Below are 27,134 nucleotides of genomic sequence, written 5' to 3'. Positions count from 1 at the left end.
TGAATCATAAAGTCAGCAAACTGACTCAGTAATGTTGGTTAAACATCAAAATCTATCTGGAATTTGCTAACATCAGTCACCATAAGTTACTAGTCACTACAGACCCAATAGAGCTATAGTAAAAGTGCATTTGTGAATTTGACCGTGGAACTAATAAAGGAATATCCTATCTTAAGTGCATTTTAAGTATATTGCAGTGCAGTGCATTTGATTGACTGTGTGTGTCATTGCTCATGAACTCACAGTTGTCATTTCCAAGAGAAGGATTGTGCTACTTCTTCATTCAAAAGTTCAATAAACTCACTTTAAGGTGACAATATCATAAAATGTTTGTTTGGTCTGCAGCATCAGAGATGCTGCTTTGATGCCGCTGAACAATGTACTTAATGAATCCAAGGGCATCCAGGGTCTTTGTGAGACGTATATCTGGGGTCACACGAAGGTCTATCTCAAACATCTCTTTGATGTGCTTTGAGAAGCATACCTGCATACTGAGGAAGCACTCTGTAAGGCTCGAGCTGATCAGCCTGATTTCTCTCCAACTCTCCCTACAGACCTCAAAGACCAGTGCCAGGCCTCAGCGATTTCACACAGTCAGAAAATCTACGCATTATACAGCGAGTATCAAATTTCCCCGAAAAACTTCCAGATGTATTTGTGTTGTTCGCTTCTCGCTGCAATTGTGTGTTATCATTGCAGAGCGTGTGGCTGAATGTGAAGGTTAAAGTATTTGAGTTTGGAAAGAGAACAAAAAGCACCATAGGAAATCTGACCTTCAAATGGAAAAAAAAAGGCTTTTTAAAATTCTTACAAAGCATGAAAATAGAACCTGCTGTTAAGTGATCATAGTCGCTCTTAACTGCTACAGCTAAAGAAACCCGATGCTGTATTCCTGCAAAAGACCTGTAGTTCTTTCATCAGAGATGGTGAGGGCATCATGAAACTGTAGATGAAAAATGATGAGACTATTTTATGATTTCATGGTAGTTTGAAGATTGTTAGTTCACCCAAATTACAAAACATACCTTCTCACTTAACCTCTGGTGATATCTTACCATGCAATCTTGATTTCTGCCAAGGTTGTGAGATATCCAACTTTTCTGCTGCCAGTCCAATACAATAAATTGAATTATTGAGCTATTAAATTGAAATATTTGTGCTGCTCACAGCATTAAAAAGTGACATTTAAAAACTCAGACAACAATGTGTCCTTTCATAAACAGTGTCCTTTTCACTCTGGATAATCCACAAAACCCACTGAAAGCTGTTTTCTTTGGAACCACTTTCTACTGAAGAAATAGACCCTATAAAAACTGTTGACAGAATTGATTATCCAGTGAAACAGGAACACTGTTTCTGGAAACAGATGTTTCAGATGAATTTCTTAGCCCTACAAAACAAATTTCAGTCACCTCTATTGTATTAGGGTGGAGGCAGATATGTCGGAGATGGATATCTGAGAAACGTGGCCAAATAAAAACAAAACTAGCCAAATGCTCTAGAAAAAAATGAGAAAACAGATTTAATTGCAATTTGGATGGACCTATGCTCTAACAGCTATTTAAAATACCACACTGAAATGTATGTGCACAGCGTTACAAACCACCAGTGAAGGCTGAATAGACATCCCATACCCCCCCAGCTCCTCTAACATATTGGCCATTACACCCCCGGTCAGAGGTGACTGAGAGGGCTGGGTAGCTGTGGAATAACTCTAACAGTGGGCGCTGAGGTTTCAAAGTTGTCACATGCATGGATATTAAGATATAAAACATGTCTTTATGCTTGAGTTGAGGATTTCATGGTTGCTGGTGGTATGTGGAGGAAGATGATTGCTTCCAGACACCAGCAAGAGAGAGAGAGTGAGAGGGGAGAAGGACATGCTCAAAGAGAGAGGAGTGGCAGGAGTCTTGTGGAGGGGGGCAGACATGGGTCTGCATGGTCCTTTGGGGATTTACCAGTTGGAAATAAGAAGGGGAATGTGAAATTCATACAGGCAATGTCAAGAGTCTCTTGAAATTTAAAAAAAAAAAAAAAGAGTGATCAGGAAACATTGCTCATTATCAGCTTAAAAGTTAGTAATACATCAGTGTCAGTGTTAGGTTCACTGATGTTGGCAACCGATGCCGGAGACCAATGCAAGCTCTTTGTATTTATCGTGGGTTTTTGGACATACGGTACGCTTGTTCCTCAGGGTAATCTGTCAGAGCATGACAAAGACCATGACAGAGCATTCCTCCCTTTAGTCTGCCCTGCAACTTGTGATAAATTTGCTTTGGAAAATGTTCCTCCCTGCGGGAGCTCGACACCACTGTGATCCAAAACTGTGCTGCAGGTGTGTCTCCCTCACCCCTCACCCCTCACCCTCCCTGTGACACAGCCCTCACCCTTATGCACAGCCTTTGCCCCACCAATGTCTCACTGCACTTGTGTTACAGAAACCTGCTGTGTTTCAGGACGTGTATCATCCTGAACATCATGCTTTCATCTGCTTGGGAGGCCAAGCCTGTCTGCATCAGCTGCAATCTTGCCATGCAGTGTTTCACTAAGATAGTGTGTAGTATGTGATAGTGTGTAATAAATGATAGTGTTTGTATCTGAGCATTTGAACATGCTGGACAGTGTGTGGTCTGACGCAAAGCTTCAAAAGAAAAACTCTCTCACCATAAACCTGTAGTGCAGATAACACAACATAATGATTAAAAAATTTGAAATTTAAAAGCCAACTACACTACATAAACAGCTCCAGCCTGTGGTGTTTACTTCACACTTGAGGAAATGACACATTACTCTTGAATAAGAATAAACTGAGTGGTGATTGGGCAGGTGCTCTGTGTGTACATGCTCTGCAACATCTGCAACCTCTGGGAAGCCTTTGGCTGAGATTGTGCTCGTGTCTCAGCTGCTAGCTGCAGTTACTGTCAGTACGGTCCCTAAGAGGCCGGGCCTATTTAGTGAGCCAGAGGAGATGGCGGAGCAAACATACCTCCCTCCACCTGTTCGCCTTCCAACTGGGGCATCCCCGCGCCCGACAGGCCTTCTGTGTCCGTGGCCGAGGCAGATGACTGCAGTGCTCCTCCTCTATTTTGGTTTGGTTCTGATAAACGCAGGCTATTTCCCGCTGCTTGGTCCCTCGACCACAACTCACTGAACACTGGAGAGGAAAGGGGAGAGGAGGGGGATGGGTGGAGAGAAAAGACAGACATATTAGCAAAGTCCTGTTGAAAATCATAGCTTTCTTTACAGATGATGGTCGTCATCATTGTTACAAGAAGGAACGGCAAAAGTATAAACATTATAAGGTTGTATTGTGCTGTAATGGATTTTCACAGTGCAATATTTTTTAATCGAATCCCTTGTTTGATTTTAAGTGTAATTTATTGGCTGTAGGGGAATTAGCTGAACGTATTTTGGGGAAAGTAGTCCCAATGAAAATTGTTGATAGTAAGGTGTAACAACAGTTTCTGAAAAGACATATTTCTCTTGAACGTAAACACAAAGGGAATCAACAGAGCCATAGCCATAAACATCAGTGTATAATAGAAGGTTCCTCTCAGAGCTACATATACACCATTTAGACCCCAACATAAGTGCACTCGGTGTACCCACCAGCTTCCTTGTTGCATTTCATGGCCAAGTGAACACACTGCAAACAAATTTAGCCAAACAACTTAAATGGATTTCACCACAACCTGTGGTCAAACACTCACACACTGATGGAATGCAGCCAACTATTTAACCTGTAAACAGAGGAATTACTTTTAGAGCTGCCGTGAACGGCAGAGGCCAAAGCCAGAGGAAGAGAAGATGCAGGGCGAAACATGGATGCATGCGCACGGCGAGACAGTCATCTGGTACAAATAAGGAACCTAGAAATACTTCAGGAAAGCTAACGAGACTAAGAGGAAGAAAAAAACATAATGAATAAAAACCAGACACCCGGATGAAAGCTCTGAAAAAGGCCGTTGCCTGAGATAGGAGATGACAATCTTCGGTCCCCATGAGGCCAGACAGCAATTAGGGTGCCCGCTATTTCTGCTTGACGAATGAGCGCCCCCATACAAAGCCACTCCAAAAATGGGGTGCTGGAATCGAATACACAAGACGAGGAGAGTTACATTTTGTCTTAGCATATTTTCCAGTCCAGATAATAAACATAATATTGCATTGTCCTCTAATTATGATCTCAGAATGTTACATAACACCGAACACATGATTTTTTTCCCCCTGCATGCTCATGGTACTGATCATACCACAGATGATGGACCATAGAAAGAATGAACCTAAATTTGCAAATTTCTTGATTACTTTGTATTTTCTGTCTTCAGTTTCAAGGATCTTGAAGATGTTCTACGTTGTTAAAAAACTCTACTGATCAAGGTTGGAGTATCCATTCGATCCCCTCAAACAAAGCCACCTCCATCCTTTTCTTCTTAAGTGTGGGGTGCGGGCTGTGGTTGACACTGCACACACATGCATCATACACATTGTAATTACAGAGGCATTTTAAACACAGGGCTGGCTCAGCTGACAGAGAACATCAAAGCCGAAGCCAGAGCTGAGTGACTACTCCTGAGCATGGCAGATTCGCATACCCGCTGCACACTCATACAAAAATGATAACAGAACTCCCTCTACCTCAGACAAGAGCAGAGACAGGCAAACATGTTGAAGGGGGGAGGATGAGGCGGAGGGGGCTAGCCCCTCCTTACTGCTGTAAAAGCAGGAGGAAAAAAAGAAAGAAAAAAAAGGGAGGAAGAAGGGAAATCGCAGCCATACGGGCTATGCTCCCCCAGCTGAACTGTATCTGCATTTTAACGGTGGGAGAAAAGACGCTATATGGCGATGTGCTCCTCCCTTTACCCTGCCAACCTCATCTGTCAGCCATTAGTTAATCAGGGCTGGTAACGCAGAGCACAGAGAGCTGGCACAGCTCGTGGGACCAGAGGACAGCTTCACCTCAGAGAGCAAGAAGAGGGCAAGGACTCAGGGACCTCTGCTTCACCGATCTACAGCTGGGCTGCTTCACTCACCAGCACCCACTCAGGTAAGACTATCCCACTTATCTCTTACTTTCAGCCGCTTCAAGTGTGACAAGTTATCATCTAGCTGCTTTATTCGCTTCTCGTAAAAAACAGTGGCGTGTCTGGAGAGTGTCAAGTTTAAAATTAATTTCTGCATATCCTCTGAAAGTTGGCATCTCATTATAAAAGAGGATACTTTGTAGTATGATAGCATTCAGTGCCATGGACTGATGAAACATTATGCACACTTTATCTGAACTTAAATATATGTCATATACAGTGTAAACTGGTTATGTTGGAGATCCGGTGTTTTCCCATGGTTACTTTTTAACATGAAGGACAAGAACAGCTCCTTGAGAAAAAACACATAAATCAAGGAGTCACATGGGAGATGTAAGACTCTTGAGACAGATTTTCCCTCCCACGTTGTCCCAGCAATTAATTTCACATGATTAGGTGGGTTAAATCTAGTATAATCCGGTGGGGTTCATCTGGGCATAATGTGGATTACTTGAAAATGGAATGACTCATCCGCTTTAGATTTGGCACAAAGTTGAAAATGAGCCAGGCAAAACAGCTTTTATGATTTTTTTTTTTTTTTTCCCCAAGCAGAACACAAACTCTGCAGAAAAAGTCATAATTGATATTCAAATCCATACGTAATGAACAGACAGCTCTTAATTATTCTACATAGTGGCTCCAAAGCGGCATTCTTGACTTGATAGTGTTTCACAGTTCTGGAACAAATCACTTAATTGAGTGCTAAACCAGACCCGGCTAATTCATGCCCTTTCTGTGTGCTGTAAAACCATAAAACTGCCTGAGGAATTCTGAACATACATGTCTGATTTTGATTAAATCAACAAAATATGATATTGTAATAGATATACATTTCTATATATAACATATTCATACATGCAGACACACATATTTCTTATAGATTTATTCTAACAGGATAACCAGACTGATTTCAGATACCCTTTTGAGCTTTAATGTCTTTTTCTAGGACTGGCAGGCAACAAGTTCAAGATGACCCCACCCACTGTTTTACTGCGAACAGGTAAGCCAATAGGACACATGGAAACCTTTAGGCACCCAAGAGAAACTCGACTAGAGTTTAAATATCTGTCACTCAGCCAATATGGCAATCAAAGCAGCTAATGCAGTACAGTACCTCACAGAGAGAAGGTAGATTCCATGAGACCAACTTTTGGCTCAGATCAGAACTGCTTTGTGTGTAAATGTGCATTTATTTCATCGCTGATCACTTTGGCCTCAGCAGTGCATGAAAACATGTATTACTGTGAAAACTGCAATTATGCTACTAAAGTCTTATTGTTTGGTGATACAAGCAGAGAGTTGAGAGTTTTGAAAACAATAGTTTATGTTGGGGCTTAAACATCAAAAAGACCCTCATAAACATCATAATTAGAGATTTGCTAAATGTTAAATTTGGTCAGATCAGTGATAAAGATATCTGTACATAACATTGTTATTTAACACGTGTGTTTTTTCCTAAATTTCAGCTTGTTTAACTACTATGATGATGTCCTGCAGAATGAAACAAATTCTGTTGTGAAACAAAATCTAGTAACAGGACTACAGCCATGTTCTTAATATACCACGAAAGTTTAGAAGAAATTATACATTATTGAGTATAAAGGCTGCTAAAAGGCAATTTAGACCACAAATGAGAGTTTTTGTTGTATGTTTCCTATATTAAGTGGCTCTAAGTGAGACCATATCTTAAAATGTGAGAGCCAAGGTCGAATTCCAATCACATTGCAGCACGTTTGCAATGCAAGAGGATGGTAATACCAAGCATATGGTAACTGTAGTTACATAGACTCTTCAAAGGAGCTCAGTGCTGACCCAGAGCAAGAACAAACTTGCAAGTGTAGACTGTGAAGGGAGTGTTGAATTATACCCTGGGCTACATGTTGTTAAGGCTATGAGATATAGAATCTTCAGACAAAGGTAACTCCAACTATGCTCATGCAAAAATCTTAATTTATCTGCACTTCAAATCAAGCAAAGAACAAGTTGTACTAATAGTTGAGGTGGTGTCATGTCTCTTGTTATAGCTTTGTCAGTAAGATTAGACTGCAAATCAGAGAAAAAGGGAGACGAGAGGGAGGAAGATTGAGGGTCACAGAAGATTCAGTCTGCTTTTCTGTTCATGGTTTTGTTTTGCAGGGTGATTTCAAAGACAGAAGTCAAAACAACACATGTTGTCAACATGGGAACAGCTGGTAAGAGCGGCGTCATGGGGCAGAGGAATGTCAAGAGTCATAGATCTTTTATCCATCAGGCCAAAATAGCTACCCAGACCCAGACATGCACAGGAGCAGTGTCAAATCCTGTTCCTGTCCTGGAACGCTTTGAACTATAGAAATCAAATGAAGAGTTCAAACAAAATACATGAAAGTATTTCCATAAGCAAAATATAGATATATTTTGCTTGCTATAAAGTACAGCACAGTGATGAATTTCAGATGAGACGATATTATTCACCCCATGATGGGTCTCTGATTGTAAGACGTGGAAATAATTTCCTGTCTCTGTCAGTGCAGTTTCTGATGGACAGGCAGCTGCAGGGACTGCAACATACTTCTGATTGACTAAGACTAAACAGCTTATTCTGCAATCTGTGCCAAAGAACGACCTTGCCATCTTTAAAGAGTTAAATAAACAACCAGTGGAGTAGGTATATACAGTTTCTGCAACACGGTTTCCTTTTTAAGTCAACACCACTCAGAAAAGATACACCAAGCAGCCATAAGTCAAAATGAAATGACAAAACAGCCGAGTTTTCCGCCTGTCTAAACATTCCACTGAGAGCTTTTTCCATTAGTATGTTATACTGAAACATCCAACGCTGCTCAAATCAGCACCCTGCCGCAAATGGGTAAAAAGAGCAATAGCTACAGAAAAGATAGAAAAGAGCAAATTCTTGATGGCAGAACTTGAGCAGCAGAACAGCAGATCAGCCATAGAGTTATAAAGTAGAGACCTTTGACACGGGACATTCAAGTCTAACTCCCTCCTCCTGCTAAATGTTACACAGCTGCTTTTCTAATCTGTCATAGCAACCGGCTTGCCACAGCTTGCACACAGGGAAGTATGGAAAGGCTCAAAAAAAGTGGAAGATCTTGACCTTGAGTTTACATTTACAAAAGAGATGTAAAAATAAAAGGATATAAAGGACAATCCACACCTGCTAACTGTGTATCTCATTACTGCAAATCCACCATTTACAGTATTCCATGGCAGATTTATAGAGGTAATATGGAGCTTTTTAGTATCAAATTGCAAATCACTGGGTTTTCACAAAACCGTTATTGCCTTTTATACCATATCGCCCCAACCTCTTTTTCTACTGTGTTTTATTTTGAAGCTCTACTAAACCTGTCTGATCTCAGCAGAGTCCACCCCCCAACACTGTATCGGTGAGAAAATAAATGAGTACATATATGAAATCAGCTAGTCCTGATGGGTCCTGCTGTCTACACCATCAAAAATAAACATCAGGTTTTGGTATCAGACAAAACGATTTATAGAGCAAACAATTGGATGAGGGACTGAGGAAATAACTACGATGGATGGTGCATCAGGCACTGGATGACAATCTGGAATTTTCTCCCATCTGTGGACCAGTGGCCCTCCTAACATACAATGAAGAACCATTAGAATAAGACCTGGTAGCTAATACGTGTGGAAAGTAGAGCACATGCACTCGAATAACAACACGCGTGCTGCTAAATCTCTAACCCTCTACAGTGTAGCTGAAGCTTCACAGAGTTGTGTATGTTGGAGTTGAAATGGAGGACTATTATCTCCCTGTTACTGAAAGTGGATTCAGACACCTCATCTATCACTGTCTCTCCCATAAGAGTGGAAAAAGCTCTTTGACAGCGATGTGGAGTCCCACAAACACCATTTCACTCCATCAACTTGATAGCATCGACAGGCCCAAACACGCCCTGGCCCCATCAAGTCTGACACGGTAGCCTCGTGCGAGAAGAATATCCATCCAAGTGGAGCCCAAGAAGTGACTCCTAGAGGCTGAAAACCACTTTACAATAACTTAACCGATGAGTTGAGGAAAAGCAGGCGCTCTCTACCTGTGTCAAAGTGAGGCCATGTTCCCTATCATTTGAGGGGAATGAGGTAGACCAATCTAAATGCTTCCAGACTTTCACGCCCTGTCTCCTCTCATTTCATCTCACTGCATCTGCTACCAACTCGATACACCCACAAAATAACATCCACTCTTTCTAGATGGGCTCCTCTCTTAATTACTTCCAATGCCCTGCACAAACTCGTTGTGGTTCTGAGTCAACTCTTATTCTCTCGGATGGGGCTTTGCTGCCATGGGAACGACATTCACATCATCTTTTAACTGCTCTCTAAGCTACAATAAATTGTAAAGATGTTTATACAAGTGCTGGCAAAGAAAATCTTTATTACAGTGTGCAATATGTTAAACTTATCTTAATGTTATCCAACTGCTTGACCTAAAAGAGACCATCCATTCTTAATGTGAAAGCCATGCTGTGATCCAAATATTTTGAATCTTCAGATAACATCTCACAGCATCTGGTTTTTTGCCTCCCAAGTTCTAATGGTTTGCCAAACTCTGTAGGCCATAGTGTTTGACTTTTAACCAGCAAATCATCAACTTAACTATTTTGCTTTCTCTCAAAGGCCGAAACGAAACATTATCTCCAGACTCAGGTTTAAATTAAAGCCATGACAAGAACCATGCTTGTGAGGACCAGCCGCCGCTTCGACTGCTCACACTCAACTGGCATATAGGCAGGATGAGGTAACATAAGCCAAATGATGTCACGACCGACTGACCCCAAGGGCGACAGGTATGGAGAGTGTTTTGCCCACTGGCCTCAGACCGAAGTCAAGTATTTCAATGCTCTGCATGTGGATTTCATTTGAAGCAGCATGATTAGTTCACAGACGCTCAACTGCGATCCCCCTCCATGGGAAACCCACCCTCCACAGGAAACGGTATGTTTTTGTTAGCAACAAACAGGCATAAATTACTAGAATGGTGCAGTTTATCACACACAGTCTTATTGTTGCTGCTTGCACACATTTGACTTAGACTTTGCTCTTAAGGTTATTAACATTAGTTAATGATATTTACATTCCTGATAGTTTATGCTGAACTGTGTGTCTGCAAACCTAATTTGTGCAATAAATGTGGTAATTGCTTTGTGTCTTTTCTTCTTTATATATAACGAATGTGTTTTTGAAGACCTGTGTTTGGAAAATGAATATAGCTTTGACAATCATTCATCTAGAGCTTCTGAAGCTGCCACTGCAAGATTAGAAATGGTTAAGGGCGAAATATGGAGGCAGATTATTTTGGAGGTAGATTTAGAAAATTAAATTAAAATGGTAAAATTGCTTTTGGGCATCATTGTCCTTCTTTTGAAAGCCAACATAAAATATTACACTCCTTGATTAGATATTTTCCACAAATGCACATTTGTAAATATTGTCAAGATGATAGTACGCGTCAATTAATAAAGCCATTTCAGTGTTAACAAGTCTTGAGGTCTATTTCCAGGAACGTAGATTAAAACATTTCACATTGAAGAAAATGGCTTAACTAACAAATGCCTTACAAATAATGATCTGAGGGGTAATAAATGTGTAAACTACACTCATCAGAAGGAATTAGACAGTATGCAATAATGTGAGATCTTTTGGGAGAATATAGAACATGTGCAAGATATATTTTCATAAGAATATAACTGATAGTTAAAGAGAAATTTTAACAAGGATTTAATTTATGAAAAAATGAAGGTGTTTTTTATTGAGCCTATAAAGATATTTTTGGGATACTACCAGTAGAAGAGGCCAATTTCATAAGGTAAGACACCATAAGGAATATTTTGACAATTTTATGTAATACATAACGACCATTTAGCATCAGCTTCTAAGTATTAACCATGTCACTCGGACATTATTACATTTTTGAATCTAAGAAATGACTAAAAGATTAAAAACAGCAAATTTTTCCTGTTTCCTGTAATACATGATTGGTAATTTGATAAACAAAGTTAGTCTTAGATTTAGATTAATTTTAGTTCAGTCATTTTGATCAGCTCTTGATGCTGCACATAGGCCGCACTGTTGCTTTTCCTTATTTGCTTATATAGAGCCAAGTCAAATAAATGATTCACTGCAGTTTGTTAATTATAGGTTTCCCTTGTGAAATCTAGTGATATGGTCTATTTTGAGTTACTTGAAGCCTATGGTTTATGCTATGGTAAGTGTTTACTTTTTTGGAAAATGCTGCCTGATATAACTTCTCACACAGGTGCTTTTTAAAGCTATTTTAATGTGTGTTTTCCTTCACAGAATAGCCTCCTCTAAAGAGAGCTGGGCTATCAAATACATAATTCAATCAGCTTTCTGTAAATACTGGCTATCCAGGGCTTGCTTTTGGATCTCCTCAACACTAACAACCTTTGCCAGCATGAATTAATACCAATTATTGTTGTAGTAAAAGTAATACTCTGACAGTCTCCTGCCAAATGCATTACAGAGAGCTCCATTAATGCAATGGTAAACAGATGTGCCATCCAGTGCCAAAGTTTGATTTGGACTGTGCGTGTTTTCTCCTGGGGGGTTACAAAATAAAATGTTAAAAAGCATAAAAGGAAAAGCAGTGCAGTGCAGCCTGCAGTGTTTTTACACTACATTATGCAGAGGTATGTGCAGTACCACAGATACTATAGGAACAAATTAAGTATGCCCCCAAAGACTTAATTATATAAGGATTACTGAAATAGGCAGCTAAACAGTGAAGTCAATTGAGGGTCAAATACCAAAATACTACATAATGACCTACAAAAGTCGAATCCTTTCGATGAGTTGTTTACAGTACCTCACCTACACAGTATATACTGCATAAACATGTTGCACATGTATTGCATATTAGTGTGAATGGAGCTATTGAATATGAAAGAACAACTGCTGTGTCTAGCAAATGTGTTCCCCTGTTAAGGCATTAAACTATATATTTTCAAGTTTTACTATTTTGCAGTTCTGTCTCATTTTGTTTTCCCATCTTTTAAAAGTCTGTTCCTTAAAGAGACATCTGTAGGATTTATACATGTTTATAACCTATTTATGTTCTAACCATAACATAAATTGTGCTCTTCCTCAACAGTACAAAGCAGTTACTGAAGTTATACAGTGCTGTATTTTGTTTTGTCAGTAAAATACTGCATTGAGAAACAACACGAATTTCACAGTTATGTTTCTTTAATAATCTTTACAATGGGAAAAAGCTAATTCAACATGTTTAAGTATTTTTGCAGGTGAATGAAATAAATAGCAAAAAGAACAACAACGAACGAACATAGGCAAAATAAAGCAGAGCTGCTCCCTGGAGTATGGCAACTCTGCACCACAGGGTTAAAAAAAAAAAAAACTGGTATGGGAGTGAAACTGCCATGGCTGAGGAGTCTTGGTTGTAGTGGGAGTCGTGGCTGAGACCGACACACACAGCGAGAGAAGCAAAGAGACAAAGACCGAGGGACTGCAGACATCCTCACTGAGAGGACAACGACATAAATACAGACCAAACTGCAACACTTCACTTGAAATATGTGTCATGATAATTTTATGTTGTCTTAGCCAAAACATGATTTAGGGTGCTTACATGTCACATTATAAAACTGGTCACCAATTGTGTGTAGGAGTCTAAATCTGCGAGACTGCACAAGCACCAAAGAGTCAGAGAGTGTTTGACTCAGAGTTCAACATATTCTCACACTGTATATGGAAAAAGTAGAGCGATACGTTTGGCTAGATAAGTAACTAAGATGTCATTTGCATATGTCCGTCATCGAACCTGTAAACCTAACGCACCTATCAGTGATGTCATGGCACACTGACAACCTGGAGTACACATCTGCGGTAAGGTGATGGGTTAAACCACTAAAGACAAAAACAAGATTTGTAGCTGGTGTTCAGTTGCTCAGATCACTTTATGACGTTCCCAGTGGCATAATATTTTAAGTCCTTATTAGACACAAAGCTGGCCCTAGATTCTGAAACTTTATGTGACTCATTTCAAGTAGAAAAAAAAAGTTTTTCAGTACAACAAGCATTGCATGTTGATCTCCTATTACTGATCAGGTCACGTGACTGCAGACACCGACTTAAGTGGCATGCAGGTATTCTTTTTGCATACAGTAAAAAACCCAACCAGTAATGTTCAGGTGACGTGTGTATAATGACAAATAATTCAAGTCAAGTGTTACATCAAACTAAACTGGAACAAAACAGTAAAGCTGCAACATTAATCATCTATTGTAAACAAATAAATAAGTTTAATTTGAAAAAAAAAAATCCTTCAGAAGATACAAAAACTGGCCAAAGGAATAAAGAGACACAGCAACAAATGACCATAGCTTTATAAGGAGGTATCTGTGTGCTTTAGTTTGATTTGTGGACACTGATGAAAGCTGAAGCTCAGTGATTAACTCCATCTACTGCACTGACAGTTTTATGTTCAACAAGCTGCACTGCTGCTGCCTACAATTAACTGAATACATAAATTCATTCATAAATTCACTGTAATATGATCAAAGTCTGTCTTCACGATATCGACAATGCACCATTATGTAATGTAAGAATATAATAGCACCGTATCATGACGACCTTCTTGTATAAACTGCATTGCAAAGTTGTTGTTTTTGTTCATGCGGCTGTTTGCAGGTTTGAACCTCCTTTCACAGATGTGACGGAAGTTCCCATCATTACAATCAACACATAAGATGATTCATTTTAGAAACCCATTGTTTTTGTGACAAATCGCAAAAACTATCGCATATAAAGTGAAGAACCAGGTGATGAAAGACGTACGAATGGTAATTACAACGTAACTTGTAAGCATTTATGCCTGTTTTCCTATGTGACATAGACTACATCATACACTGGACAATACACCTTACTGAAAAATAAAATAATTAGACTTTTAGGATAAATTCTTACCTATAATATTTATTTTTTAATCATTCTGCATTTCAAGGCACTTACTTTAAATGTCCTTTTTGGATATTGTTCTTAGGATTAATTTGTGAGTTTTGTTTTAAGGCCTTTATTGCTATTGTGACAATTTAAAAGAGTTTACCCTAACAGAGATGAAGTAAAAAAAAAAAACATTATCAAAAATACGAATTAAACATGTTTTGAAAATATTTTCCTCTGTACAAACAATATGAGAGGTCTGACCAAGAGCACCAGCAAAAATATTAAATATATTTTTTCAGTAATTATTCAGTAACGAAAACTAGCTACTTGAAAAACAAAATCATACTGTACAAAGATACATATACAAAATACACTGACAGTCATTTGTTGCTGTTCAATAAAGGTCATAATATTAACTCTTATACACAAATATACACTTGTGTACTTCAGATACAGGGTGAAGACAGCAATAACAACAAAGAACATTTACTTCACGCCTCATATATGAAATAAATATTTTCGAGAGTTACGCCTCTACAAATATATGGCATTGTTGGACAACACTGTCCTGATTTATAGGTTTTAATTTGGAGCCTTGGCTCAAAATGGGATCCATGTGTTTTTAATGATCCCTTGAGTGGAGCAGCAATGTGTTTTTGTGTATTTTTTCTTGATTCTAATCGGCACCATGCCACTGCAGGGCCCATCTGGGTGGGCTGGAGCTGGCTAGCCAACAGTGGTGCCAGATACCCAGCGCTCACTTCAGAATCTCCTACAGTTTTGGGCTAAAACACACACTCAGAACACTGGTCTGAAGTCATTTTAGCACACACACACCATGCCTACTCACAGTGACGTGTCCTCAGTGAGGAAGATAAGTGTTGGAGGAAGAGGAGTTAATACTATCGTACCGGCTTCCATGGGCGGCGGTGCCAGGAGGCAGAGCCTGGGCAGGGCTGCAGGTTGCACTGCTCCATGTCGGGCGGCTTGTCCAGGATGTCACAGTTGTAGTCGTTGAGCCTCTGGCCGTTGGGTCTTTGACAAACCACCAGACGAGTCCTCCTTCCACCACCACAGGTCTGCGTGCACTGAGGTTAGCAAAGAAAAATGAATACAATGTAATGCTTAATATGTCATATGATCATATTATTCTATGATGTATAATAATTATGTATCTTATAATGTGCTTCAGTGGGGCATTTGTCCTTTGACCTAACTACCCTATCCAACAGTTCTTTTAGACTGAGATTTGACAAATGCATGTTTTTTGTAGATTAAGTGATGAGACAGAAACAAACAGACAGACACACAAGACATAACGGACAATGAGGATAAAACAGAGACGTTAGGTTAGGTTAGGTATAATAAGGTGAGTGGAAGAGTGTGACAAAAACTGTGTTTCGTACTCTAAATATAAACTCACCTCTCCCCAGACGCCGTAGTTCCACAGAGGGCAGGGCCCAGAGTCGCAGCTCTTAGACTCAGCAGGTTTCACCTTCTCCTCACAGTAGTTGTTGCTGCGTCCATCAGCATCCTGACAGACCACCACTCGCCTCTGGAAGCCTCCTGCACAGGTACTGGAGCACTGCAGAGCACACAGAGTGTCACTGACGACCACGACACATGCACACACAACCAATGTCTGCCTAACCAATGATCATGAACTAAGGATCATAATCTGTTGGATTAAGTTGATCATCTTGATTATTTGTTCGAACTGTAGATTTACTTATTTCATTGACGCTTCAGAGTGACAATATAATAGTATAAGCATGAGCAATTACACACCATTTCTTAGTTAGATAATTGGGATAATTGGGGTGAGCATATACATTTGTACATGTTATGATCCTTAACTGTGGTAAAATATTGTAAAACTTAAGACTTTACTCAGTACTTGTAGATATGTTTATGAGAATTTATCTTTTATACTTCACTGCTGTTCAATTATGTGACAAAAATAAGCTCATGCTATGGCTACTCACAAAAACTTAAGTTTAAGAATATCTAAAAGCATAGTGACAGAATGGTCAAAACTTTACAGATTCCACTTATTAAAATTTGGTCCTTTCAGCAAAATGCGGGGGCACATACACATGCACACAAATACATAAACTGTACACAACGTTTTATGCTGAGTTTAACTGAGTCTCATCAAGACAAACCCCAGCTGCACCGTTCAAACCAAACCAAAGATGGAAAAAACATCAGTCCATGCAGGAGTATCTCAAACACTGAACAAAACAGCCTTGAACAGAGCACTAGGTACACTCTGCATCCAATTAAAATGACACATCCACACTGTCAATGGAAGTGAGTACGTTCAGTGCTCTCTGTTTGTGAGGGAGGACAGCACAGTATGAGTCTGGACAGCAGTTCTTCCAGTCAGCTTCATTATGTGAGACTGAACAGTCTGCTGATGAATGGCTCTGTCGGGGGGGCTTAGAGAAGAGAACAATGTTCTTCTCATGGCTTTTTAGAAAAAGTGGATAAAACCCTACAAAACATTTGCCCTCAAATATTCCTTCTAATATTGAATTGATCTCTAAAATAGAGTTTCACAGTAAAACAACCACTAAAAAACCACTAAAACAAGCAACTGTTTTGATGGAGTAATAGCCATCTGTTATCTGACTTGCAAAATGTTGGCATTTTAGTTCAAAACTGACCACTTTTGTCAATTACCCTTGGTTATCTCTATAAAACAACACATGGCACTCTATGCTCATGAAACTGGGCATACACTTAGGTGAACTCATTAATGCAAATATAAGCACAAAGGCAGCGTGAAAGAGAACATTCTATATATATTACAGCTACCAGACGACCAGCTAATGAAGACCTTTGTGCATCTTACAAGTGGTTGTGGATGATATTACCCATTAAGAACTATTACTTAAACACTACCTATGCATTTCTGTTAAGGTCTAGTTTGCACCTCCACCATGAAAAAAAAACACTTTGTGCTAGTGTTTGTGATAAGGTTGGCTTGGGCGCACAAGGGTGATTTCATGGCAAAATGGATGCCAATAAATAGTGCTATGCAAACTAAATTACATACAGCAGACACAACCTCAATTGCACCAGTGCACTTATCTTGGCATAAGCAGATTCCATACAGATGTGAAAATACCAGACATGGGTAAACGTGTCTGGTAAAAAAGCTTGCTTTTTTGGATAATTTGATTCAAGGCCAAGGACTTTAAAGAGAATAAAGAGCCTGAGCTGCCCCGAACAATTTGGGTTTGTTGACGCGCGTGACTCTACCTTGAATTTTTCTTTGTTACAGAGTTCTGAATGTCTGCACATACACCGACACGCCATACACTCTACAGTCCTTAGCATGCATTGCAATCTGTCCCTTGGTGCTGTTTGTAAAGCTCTTTTCCATGTATGGCCCTCCGCCCTGCGAAATGAAAACATCTGCTACCTCCAAGTTAATGTGTTCACAAGAATGTGTTTACAGACAGACACCCACGGGCTGTCATGACAGCACGTTGCATACACTACGTACAATGCTGGCCATACACAAAAAACTTTAAGTTCTTCATTGGCTTCATAATGGAAGTTACGTTTTGTTCATAAAGAATATTAATTGAGCAGCATGAGAGGAACTTAACTGGTTTTCTGTACATGAAAATGCAATGCAATGTGCAAATTCGGTCAAATTGAAATTTCTGAAATGAATCTACCCCAAGACTAAATATTCTATTTCCACAAAGATCACATGCTGAACATACTGCGCCCCAGGGTCCAGTCCTCCACTGGTTGTCTGATGACGGCACATTCCAGCTGCTGTGCCCATGATGGCGCCCTGGGTCCTGGGGATATCCGTAAGGCTGGTCATTGATGCGCTGCCGGTGGTAGATAGTGGGGCAGGGTGCAGCGTTACACTCCTGTTCTGCTGCAGGCTTCTCATCCGGGTCACAGAAAGACTGGTCCACCGGCACGTGGTAGTTAGAGCAGATCACCTGTCTGGTGCTTCTCCCTACGCCACAAGTCACTGAACACTGGGGACAGGAGAGAGAGAGCCTTGTCAATATCTCAAACAATCAATGAATTCAACAATTAAACAGTAATTTAATCTTTTATTTGCCCAGATTTCTTCCATTTATTTCTCCGGTGAGCTTTTTGTGGGAGATTTTCCAGCTTCTAAATCAGTCTGTTGTGTTGTTTTCATTCATTGCTCCCATTTATTGCTTAATGATGTGAAGCTTTGGGATGTGAAGCCCCATGAGTCTGTAAGTGTGGTACAGCGGGAGTAGAAATCAACTTAATATGGCATAAATGTAATGAACTTTGTGAAATATTTGGGCTTTCATATTTAAAAAGGACTTAATTGATTAATGAACACATGATTTAAAGATTGTGACAGTATCACTGTAGATCACCCATGGCTCCTTAACCAGTTGAACAATCCATCCAATCCCATCACTGGTCTTTTAGTGACATCATGAAGAGTTTTGGCCCTCTTGCCATGCCGACATTTACAAATCAATACTTTACTGTCTCACATCACAACAAATGCCCACTTTGTTTCAATGGGATTTTAACATTGTTGGAAAAATAAACTGAGTGATTGCTGAAAGAAACATCTGTATTGATTGGACACACTGTTGGATGTTTTACTCACAGGAGACCACTCCCCGGCACGCCATTGGCCACAGGGGCTGAAGCAGGCGGAGGACTCCGGGGGGCGGGGCAGGTGGGCGCAGTGTGATTCGTCAGCCACTCCTCCCTGGGCATCTCTGCAGCTGACATAACGCGCCCGCTTCCCCTTGCCACAGGACACCGAGCACTGAAGGACATGCAGACACAAGCAGAGCTGAGATAAATATTTGTCTTGAGTGGAATTTGAAAAAATGTTTGTCTCATGTGGTTTTTCAAGTGATGCCATTAACTCCATTCTACATTTGCTGGCCCAAAATTATCATGAGGCAGAGCCCGACTGTTTACAAAATACACCACAAAATTGAGCAGTTTTAAGTGCCATGTAAGCTGTGACATGCAATTTTTTGAACTAGCAACCCAAAATGATAATGAAAGCATACTATATATTATGTGCATTATATATCATGTATCTATACTTCTATAGTACCTGTGGTAGGCATATAATTACCCACACATTGATTAGTATCAAATGGCATTGGTAAACTCCAATTATGTTCAATATGAAATTACCCAGTGGCCCCTTGTTTCTTAAAAAAGGATTGAAATGGGTGCAAAAAACAATTCTGCATACCCCTAACACTGGTGATTAAATATTTTTTCATATCTAAGAGAAATAATCTGGTCAAGCACAAATTGCATAGATTGTCGAACCTGTATTAAGGTAAATGCTTCTTTATTTCTATTTTTCTGCTCAAGCTGACAAATAGACCTGGATCCAGGTTTGTTTGTTAGACACAAAAAGATTTCTTTAGACACTGACATTGTGTATTCTTTAGCTGGTATTACAAATGATTGCATTTATGACTCTCTCTACCGTTTCCGGTGTCCTGAAATGACTCCCTGATCAGCTTTCACCTGCTAATACTTTCCAGCTGTACTCCTGCCATCTCAATGGGACATCACAGTAAACATTTCTCAGGAGATGAATCCCTAATGCAATCAAATGGCTCCAGCTCAAATAGGCATGTTAATATCCCTCTCATATCAGTGACACTCTAAAGAGGATGGCAGTTCCGCTGCTCGGGGGAATGTATGCATGTGTATGTGTGCACATGGTGTGTGTGTGTGTTATGTGTGTGTGTCTCTAAGACCACACTGGCGCTGGCCTCTTTGACATGTGAGCTCGCACCGACTTTCAGATTGACAGACGGTGTTCAATCTAAGAAACCGTAGACTCATGTTTAGATGAAATCTGGTTTTCATTTGCGACGAGTAACAATGCAAACTATCAGAGAGACAGAGGGGCCTCTCAGCCCCAGACAGTGGAGTCTGTGTGTGTGCGCGCGTGTGTGTGTGTGTGTGTTTGTGCGTAGTGCAGCAGGGGGCAAAAACAACAATGCCAAAGAGGATCATGAGACTGTACAGCACGTACTATCTGAAGGAATGTTGGGATATACAATAAAGTTTAATATGCCAACCCTATATTTCCAAACACACACGCAGGGGACCTATCATTACTGGAGTGTGTTTTCATCTTAAACACACAGAAACACACACACACATACATATGTATACAAAACTTTCTCATCAGTATTCTCATTCTTCATTATTTGTCAAAGACAGAGTTTAATTCTGACTCCAGAGCCCAGCAGATAATTTTTCCTCAAGCTACAGTACAAGAATTTGTTTACCATTCAACAAAAACCGCATTGCTCTTGTACATTCTTTGGACTGCATAAGGTAAACATACCGACTGTAATGTGCTCTGATAGACCCAATAAACACCATTTGTATCCTTACCGCAGTCCAGGAGCCATATCTCCACTGGGTGAGGAGCTGAGCTGAGTTGTCAGGACGCGGTGTGCTCTGTGCTGGAGAAGCCCATGGACATGCCGGCATCTCACAGTCCTATAAAGACAAAACACACATATGCAGTAAAATGCTTCATTATTGTGAGTCATACATCGCTACATTGAGGCAGTGCCAGTAAATATGCCAAAAATATTTCTGAACACATTTCAATTGCTAACTTGGATGCAAAGATCCAGTACGTGTGGTGCTCTGATAGCTTAAGTCGTCCTGAAAGGTTATTTAGACATTGGTTGAGGATGTCTCCTGCTGTAAAAAGCTCTTTTATTGTTCATTTCCATTTCCCAAAGCTTTTAGACCAGCATACAATGTCTGTCCATATTGCGGTAACCTCAATTCCAACAGCTGAGCCAGGTCACCCATCTGGAGACTGAAAGGTCATCAGTTCAACGCTCTGCCTTCAGTGTCCATCATGTCTAAGAGCCCGTAAGGTACACACTTAAACCACTCAGGTGAAGTGTGCTGCAGCCTTATGGCCTTTGTCCACCTCGACATGGACGTCGGGTCAAAACAAAGCAGAGCTGGCAAATATTTAAAGAGGCCGCTGATGTTAACCATGTCACAAGTTTTGCTTCACTGAAGTTTGCAGTGAAGGTCACAAGCTTGATTTAGGAGTCAAAGAGTAAAGATCAAGGATATATATTTTAGATCTGCTTTTAACCAATCAGAAGATGATTGGGAAGAGCTCTCCTTTGCTGACTGAATGAGGTCAGTCAATGAGCTGTCCAATTTCACCTAAATGATCCAGTGGATTCAGATTCTGAATGAAACAAAAATAAATAAATAAATCGAGCAGTTACTGAGTCATGCTTGGTTGTAGAGCTACTGTGCCTAGTTTAAGTCATTTCTCACAAGGAATGGGAGTTGAGAGTTGAGCTGGCCTTCTAAGCCATCTAAACTGCTTAGGCAAAAATTAAAGGATAGCGACTGATTAATATGTTTGTGTTATTGTGTGACTTGGTGATTTAAAGGGTTAGCGCAGATTCAACAAAATATTTGTGCGCCAACACACACATAACGCAAAACAAACCAATGGATGTAGCTGTAGACCAGCATTAGTGCAAAAACAAGGGATATAACAAAATATAAAAATAAATGCAAATACAAAATATGAGAAAAAAGTATGAAATATATACACATAACAATACTCACATAATATATATATGTGTGTATTGCACAGGATATTGCAAGTGTCCCACAGTAGTATATATTATATATATATTATATTGTAAATCATATTGTACTTAATTTATACTTTAATCTAGTGAGATTTAAAGCTGCACTAATCAACAAATTTATATTGACAACAAAAAGGATTATGTGTAATTTGAAAGGGGTCACTCATACTGAAACCCACTGAGAATTATCACTCTACAGTCCTGCTCAGCTCTATGAAGCACTTTGGTGTCTCATTGTTTTGGTTGAATGACCCACAATTTTACTGACCTAGCACTCACTTAATGTTGCGTAACTACCAACAAATAAGGATGAGTCAGTTTAGAGAGTGTGTGAGCAGGTATTAACAGTTTTTTTTAGTTTGTTTTACCTGACTATCTCTGGGCCTCGCTGCAGCATTGCACTCTCTGTCATCTACTGTGTCACCGTAATCCCCGGACACACACCTAACAGCTCTCATCTGGTAGCCATGGCCACAGGTCACCGCACACTGAAAGACAAAATCACACACATACATACACACACACATAAACACAAGAAGAGAGAAGCCCATTCAACCGCAAGTTATCTCAAACTCTATCGAAGTATGTCAAGGTTGATATCTAAGACGGGGCCTCAGTCAAAGTTCAGCTCAGCAGAGCCTGGGTCAGACTCTGACACACACACACACAGACATATGGACACATGCGTTCACATACACACCCCCAGTCTCAGCTCGACCCTTTACCCAATTCTTAACTCACATATGAGGCAATCCGACCACATTCAGGTACAACATGTGAGCAGAGGAAGTGCCACAGGATAGGTTTATTTGAGCAGCAAATTATAATTACACAGGCATTAACAAGCCAATATATTCCAGCTCTGTAAATACCACTATCTGACTTCATACAAACACGTGTGGGAGGGAATTAGATCTACATGTATAAACTAGACTATGAATGGCCAAAGACGCCCATTCATACATGTTTCATTCAGTCTGTGTCTTACCCTAACAGGGATAAATCTATACAGACACATTTGGAAATTTTAATGCATAGGAAGGTGTGTATTTTTCTGTGAGTTTGTGTGTGTGTGTGTGCACAATGTGGGTCAGGTTTAGTCTGACAGGATATGAGGGCAAAGTGAAAGCACCACGGAGGAAATGGCAGCTGGAGTCAGAGCACACTCCTCCGTAACTTGGCGATATATCAGGTTACACATACACACACACCCACACAAACTTGAAACATACACCATCACTCCTGCACACAACATTCTCTCTGTGACCACACACGCGTGTGTGCACACACACACACACACACAGAGTAACAGATACGAGTCAAACTGCCGGGCAGCGAGCCACACATGAAACCCATTTCGTCAGTCAAACATTGCATCAAGTCACCTTGCCCCAGTGTGTCTCTGTCTAATCTGTGTGTGCATGCATGTGTGTGTGTGTGTGTGTGTGTGCAGGACTCACCGCTCCCCATACGCCAACCTGCCAGGACGCACACTCGGGCAGCTCACAGCTCCCCACAGCGGCAGGTTTGCTGGATGGGTTGCAGAAGTGCTCGCTCAGCTTTTCCTCCCCTGATCCCATGCTGCAGGACACTTGTCTGTGCCTCATCCCCTTCCCACAAGTCACTAGGCACTGCAAAGAAAACGGGTGTGGTAGGGTGTGGCAAGATGATGGAAAAGGTAGAGAAAAAGTACGTTATATGAAAGTGTGCCTCAAAGTGTGTTTGTGGACTTCAGACATTTCCATTCCAAAATGGCTATGAGTACACCTCCCCTTCACGCTGCTTTTGTAAGTTGTGTGTGTGTGCATGTGTAAGAGAGGTTCCCACCTCACTCCACTCGCTAACAGTCCACTTCGGACACGGCTGGTCGTTGCAGGCTTCAGTGACCACCCTCTGGTATTCGTTGCACTCCCGGTCCACCAGCCGCCTCCCCAGGTTGTTCATACAGTAAGACTCTCTGCTCCGGCTCCCACGTCCACATGTCTTAGAGCACTGAGTACAAGGTTACATTAAACATGTTCAGTCCACTCACTCATGCTTTCATCTACAGTATGTTTTACTTTCTCTTACTGTAAAATCATTATTGTATAAAAGACAAGATGATCAACAGCAGCATAGAACTTACTGACCCAAAAGACATATCTCAGCACAGTGTGTCCCTAGAAAACGTACTCCAAATTGGAATAACGTCTCACATTCATCTTGGAATAGTATTTAGTCTGCTTGCCCTGCATGTATGATTCAAGCCTTTCAAACACTGTACCTGTGACCAGGCGCTGTACTGCCAGCTCTTAAGCAGACAGTCCCCATGGCACGGCTCTCTGGTCTGAGGTTTAGCGACATCACCACAAGCGCTGGCCTCCGTCCTCTCGCTCTGTCTCTTTATCAGGCTGTACTTCATACACTGAACATCCAGGCTGCGGTAGCCTGGGCCACATTTAGCTGAACATTCGCTCTTTCCAGCAACATGCCACCTGTGTTAGAGAAGATTTAGGGAAAATGTTTGGCTGTGTGTGTTCTTTAGAAATTTGTTTTGCGTGTGTATGTGTCTTAGTGCATTAATGTGTACCTGACTTCACAGTCTGTGTTGCAGGGCTCAGTAACAGCAACAGGACGAGGTAAATGTTCACAGCGTTGGTCCGATACCTCAAGGTGATCGCTCTTGCGCACACATACCACCTTTCGTCTTCGCTCACCTTAACACACACACACATGCACACAGGCGCATGAATAAAAGCAGGGCCAGAATCAGACAGCATCTGGCAGACAGTTAGCTTGAAAAATATCACATTTCTTCACCTTTAACAAGTCTGACCAGCTTTCTGACATCCAGTCCTTCACCTTACAGCCTTAGGGGTCCATGTCTCTCTTAAACCCCACAAATACATCTCTTTACTGGATCCCACTGTGAACTCTGACCCACTGGGAGCCTGACTAGCTTGCTTCTAAAAGGGAAATTTGAGGGGCTTAGTCAGGTTAAAGGCCAGGCAAACTGGAAGGTGTTGGGCGATGTGATTTGCCGGGGTCACATTGAGGTTGCCAGGAGGGGGATTTATGGAAGGAGGGAATGAGTGAGTACGTTTTTAAATCCAGAGGTGTGAGTAAGTGATGGAGGAGAAATGCTAATCCTCATGTGAACTGACACTCCATGTCTATGTAATATGATTTAATATAATAAGAACTGTAAGAGATGACATTATGGTTTGTATAAATGTCACACTTTTTGCAGATTTTGGTGGTACTTTATGGTTTATATCAAGAGTAGCTGTGAAATTGGTATGTAAGTTAGACTCTACAGCAACACAACAAGTACAAACATTGCAATCTGTAAAATAACTATGGGCGTAAAAGTGCAATATGTACTTATGCATGTGACATACCTGTACAACAGCTCCCAGATATTTGGTCAAATTGCAAAGCTTTTTTAGATTCACTGAAGAAAAGAAATTACCATGTTCTTCATGTGTGAAGCTTTGCAGGCCAAGCTGAGATCTTACCCTGACAGATGCGGTTGCACTCCAGCCAGGAGCCTGAGGGATCCCACACAAACTGCTCCCTGTGTTCCTCGATGGGTATGTTGAAGGAGAAGCGGACATCTGGGTTGTAGAGGTTTCCCACACACAAGACCTGTGGAAACAACGGTGGGAAAGGCAAGGTCAAAAGACTTAGCAGTGCTTTTCTTATTTTGTCTAAGTCCAAACACAGATGTCACCCTTTTAGACAGAGAATTAGCCCGTAGGTGAGACAGAAGCAAGAGGGAAAAGCAGAGGAATGTTAAGTATTGCTAATGAAGAAATTTATAGGTGCAAATAGCAAATAAGTGACAGCTTCCTTCTGATACCTGCAGAATAAGCTCCTCCTCGATGCGGTCAGTGCAGTTGATGCGCTCCACTTTTGTGTCCGAGCCGCTGTATTCAATGACGATTCCCTTGAAGGTGATTTCCCTTTTGAACATGGCCACCACAAAGTTCCCATTCAGGAGGAAGTTGGACTGGCTATCAGATAATGCTGGAATAAGAAATGGACAGAACAACAAATTTGACCACAAACCATAAACAACACATAACTCTGACTGTGAAAGAGTTCAGCGGAAGTAGAGGAATGTTTGGTTCCTTAAAATGAGTTTGGGCTCTTGCAGAATTGAAGTCTTGGGAATGTTTATGCGATGTGGCATTTGTCATTTCAGGCCATATGTTAAGTAAACAGTCTTTGAGTTGCCAACCTATTGTTCTGCAAAGCCATTTTTTCAGGGGAGGTATGTTGAAACACTGGTGGCACTAAATTGCAGTTATTTGGAGTTAGACTGCGTGACTCTTTTTAATGACCAACATTGTAATGCAAACAAAGAAGCTCCGCTGACTGCAAATACAAACAAGTACATACACATGCAAATAACACACAGGAACACATGGATAGACACTCACACTTGGCAAACAAGCACATAAACCCAAAATGACACCGACCACCTCTTTCTCCACCTCGAACACTATGGTTCCCAGAAATATGCAGTTCATTACAATCTGAGAGTGCATGCTGAAACAATATATGTGATTAAGACTTTGTTTACATGAAAGTCTGCACATTGTTAGATGCCAGCTAGTCATCTTTAGCCCAAAGACGACTGTCTGTAGGGTTTATCAAAGATCTACAGACTCTGGTTGTCATTATTGATGCTACGGAGAAAAGGGAAAAAACCCCAGTGCCGTAGAAAAAGCGCAGACACACAGCCACACACGTCGAGTGAACTTAAACATACACGAGCATCTTTTCATACACATCAGATGCACATGAAGCCAAAACAACAGGAAGATCCAAACTCTTCTGTAGGCGCTCATGGGTGATTTCAGTGTTGCGTGGTGCTGCTTTGAGAGCAAAAGTTGGGAACTTTATTTCTAGTGTGTACTTTACAAAGCACAGCTGTGCTGTCTTTGATGTCATCCTAAACTCAAGGATTACCCTTTGTGAATCATTTTCCCTGATAAAGGTCTAGTGAGCAAAAACTTGGCTTTATAATCAGAAACTTGCAATCAGGCCCCTAGTGAAGGGACTTTTTGCATCATAGCTCTGTGCAGTAAGTGTGTAAGTAAGATGTATTTACACAGCAACTTTCAAATAAAAAATAGAGCCACAATAAAGAGGCAATAAAGAGAATAAAGAGATTAAAAAATGAGTAAACTAAGCAAAGACAAATCTAAAAAGGTGCTCCACAGTATTCGAGGCCATGATTCGAGATCATCTCAAACACCTTTCAGTAAACTGTACCAGCCAGAGACAAAATTGGAATGGCGTTTCAAACAAAAAAAACTCACCTGCAGCTCAACTAACTGTGCAGTTGTGGCACTCAGGAACAGTGGGAGTTGAGCTTTTCACAGCAGCATGGCAACGAGACCTACCAGATGTGTTTTCTGACAATGTGGCTTAAAACATCTTGAACCTGACT

The 27,134-nt window shown here is 40.7% G+C and overlaps 1 protein-coding gene and 1 long non-coding RNA gene across 2 annotated transcripts in view; one reads left to right on the top strand and one right to left on the bottom strand.

Moving 5' to 3' along the window:
- LOC139200932 (A disintegrin and metalloproteinase with thrombospondin motifs 20) overlaps positions 1 to 27,134 on the bottom strand; it is a 77,916-nt gene that overhangs the window by 8,091 nt on the left and 42,691 nt on the right. Inside the window, exons 17-29 of the mRNA XM_070830113.1 lie at positions 25,536 to 25,702; positions 25,192 to 25,321; positions 24,264 to 24,390; positions 23,958 to 24,168; positions 23,522 to 23,686; positions 23,155 to 23,325; positions 22,063 to 22,182; positions 20,448 to 20,555; positions 18,670 to 18,834; positions 17,777 to 18,046; positions 15,460 to 15,621; positions 14,948 to 15,124; positions 2,987 to 3,154 (exon numbers count right to left, since the gene is read on the bottom strand). Coding sequence (XP_070686214.1) covers positions 2,987 to 3,154; positions 14,948 to 15,124; positions 15,460 to 15,621; positions 17,777 to 18,046; positions 18,670 to 18,834; positions 20,448 to 20,555; positions 22,063 to 22,182; positions 23,155 to 23,325; positions 23,522 to 23,686; positions 23,958 to 24,168; positions 24,264 to 24,390; positions 25,192 to 25,321; positions 25,536 to 25,702 — 2,141 coding nt within the window. The remainder of the gene's footprint in view (positions 1 to 2,986; positions 3,155 to 14,947; positions 15,125 to 15,459; positions 15,622 to 17,776; positions 18,047 to 18,669; positions 18,835 to 20,447; positions 20,556 to 22,062; positions 22,183 to 23,154; positions 23,326 to 23,521; positions 23,687 to 23,957; positions 24,169 to 24,263; positions 24,391 to 25,191; positions 25,322 to 25,535; positions 25,703 to 27,134) is intronic.
- Positions 4,769 to 8,224, top strand: LOC139201472 (uncharacterized). Its single transcript, XR_011584313.1, has 3 exons — positions 4,769 to 5,047; positions 6,031 to 6,084; positions 7,221 to 8,224. It is a non-coding gene; the product is annotated as an uncharacterized lncRNA (long non-coding RNA).

This window comes from Pempheris klunzingeri, chromosome 5, assembly GCF_042242105.1.
Source record: "Pempheris klunzingeri isolate RE-2024b chromosome 5, fPemKlu1.hap1, whole genome shotgun sequence".
In the NCBI taxonomy this organism is placed as follows: Eukaryota; Metazoa; Chordata; class Actinopteri; order Acropomatiformes; family Pempheridae; genus Pempheris; species Pempheris klunzingeri.
The sequence above is the reverse complement of the archived record's forward strand: the minus strand, read 5'-3'. Positions and strand labels throughout refer to the sequence as shown.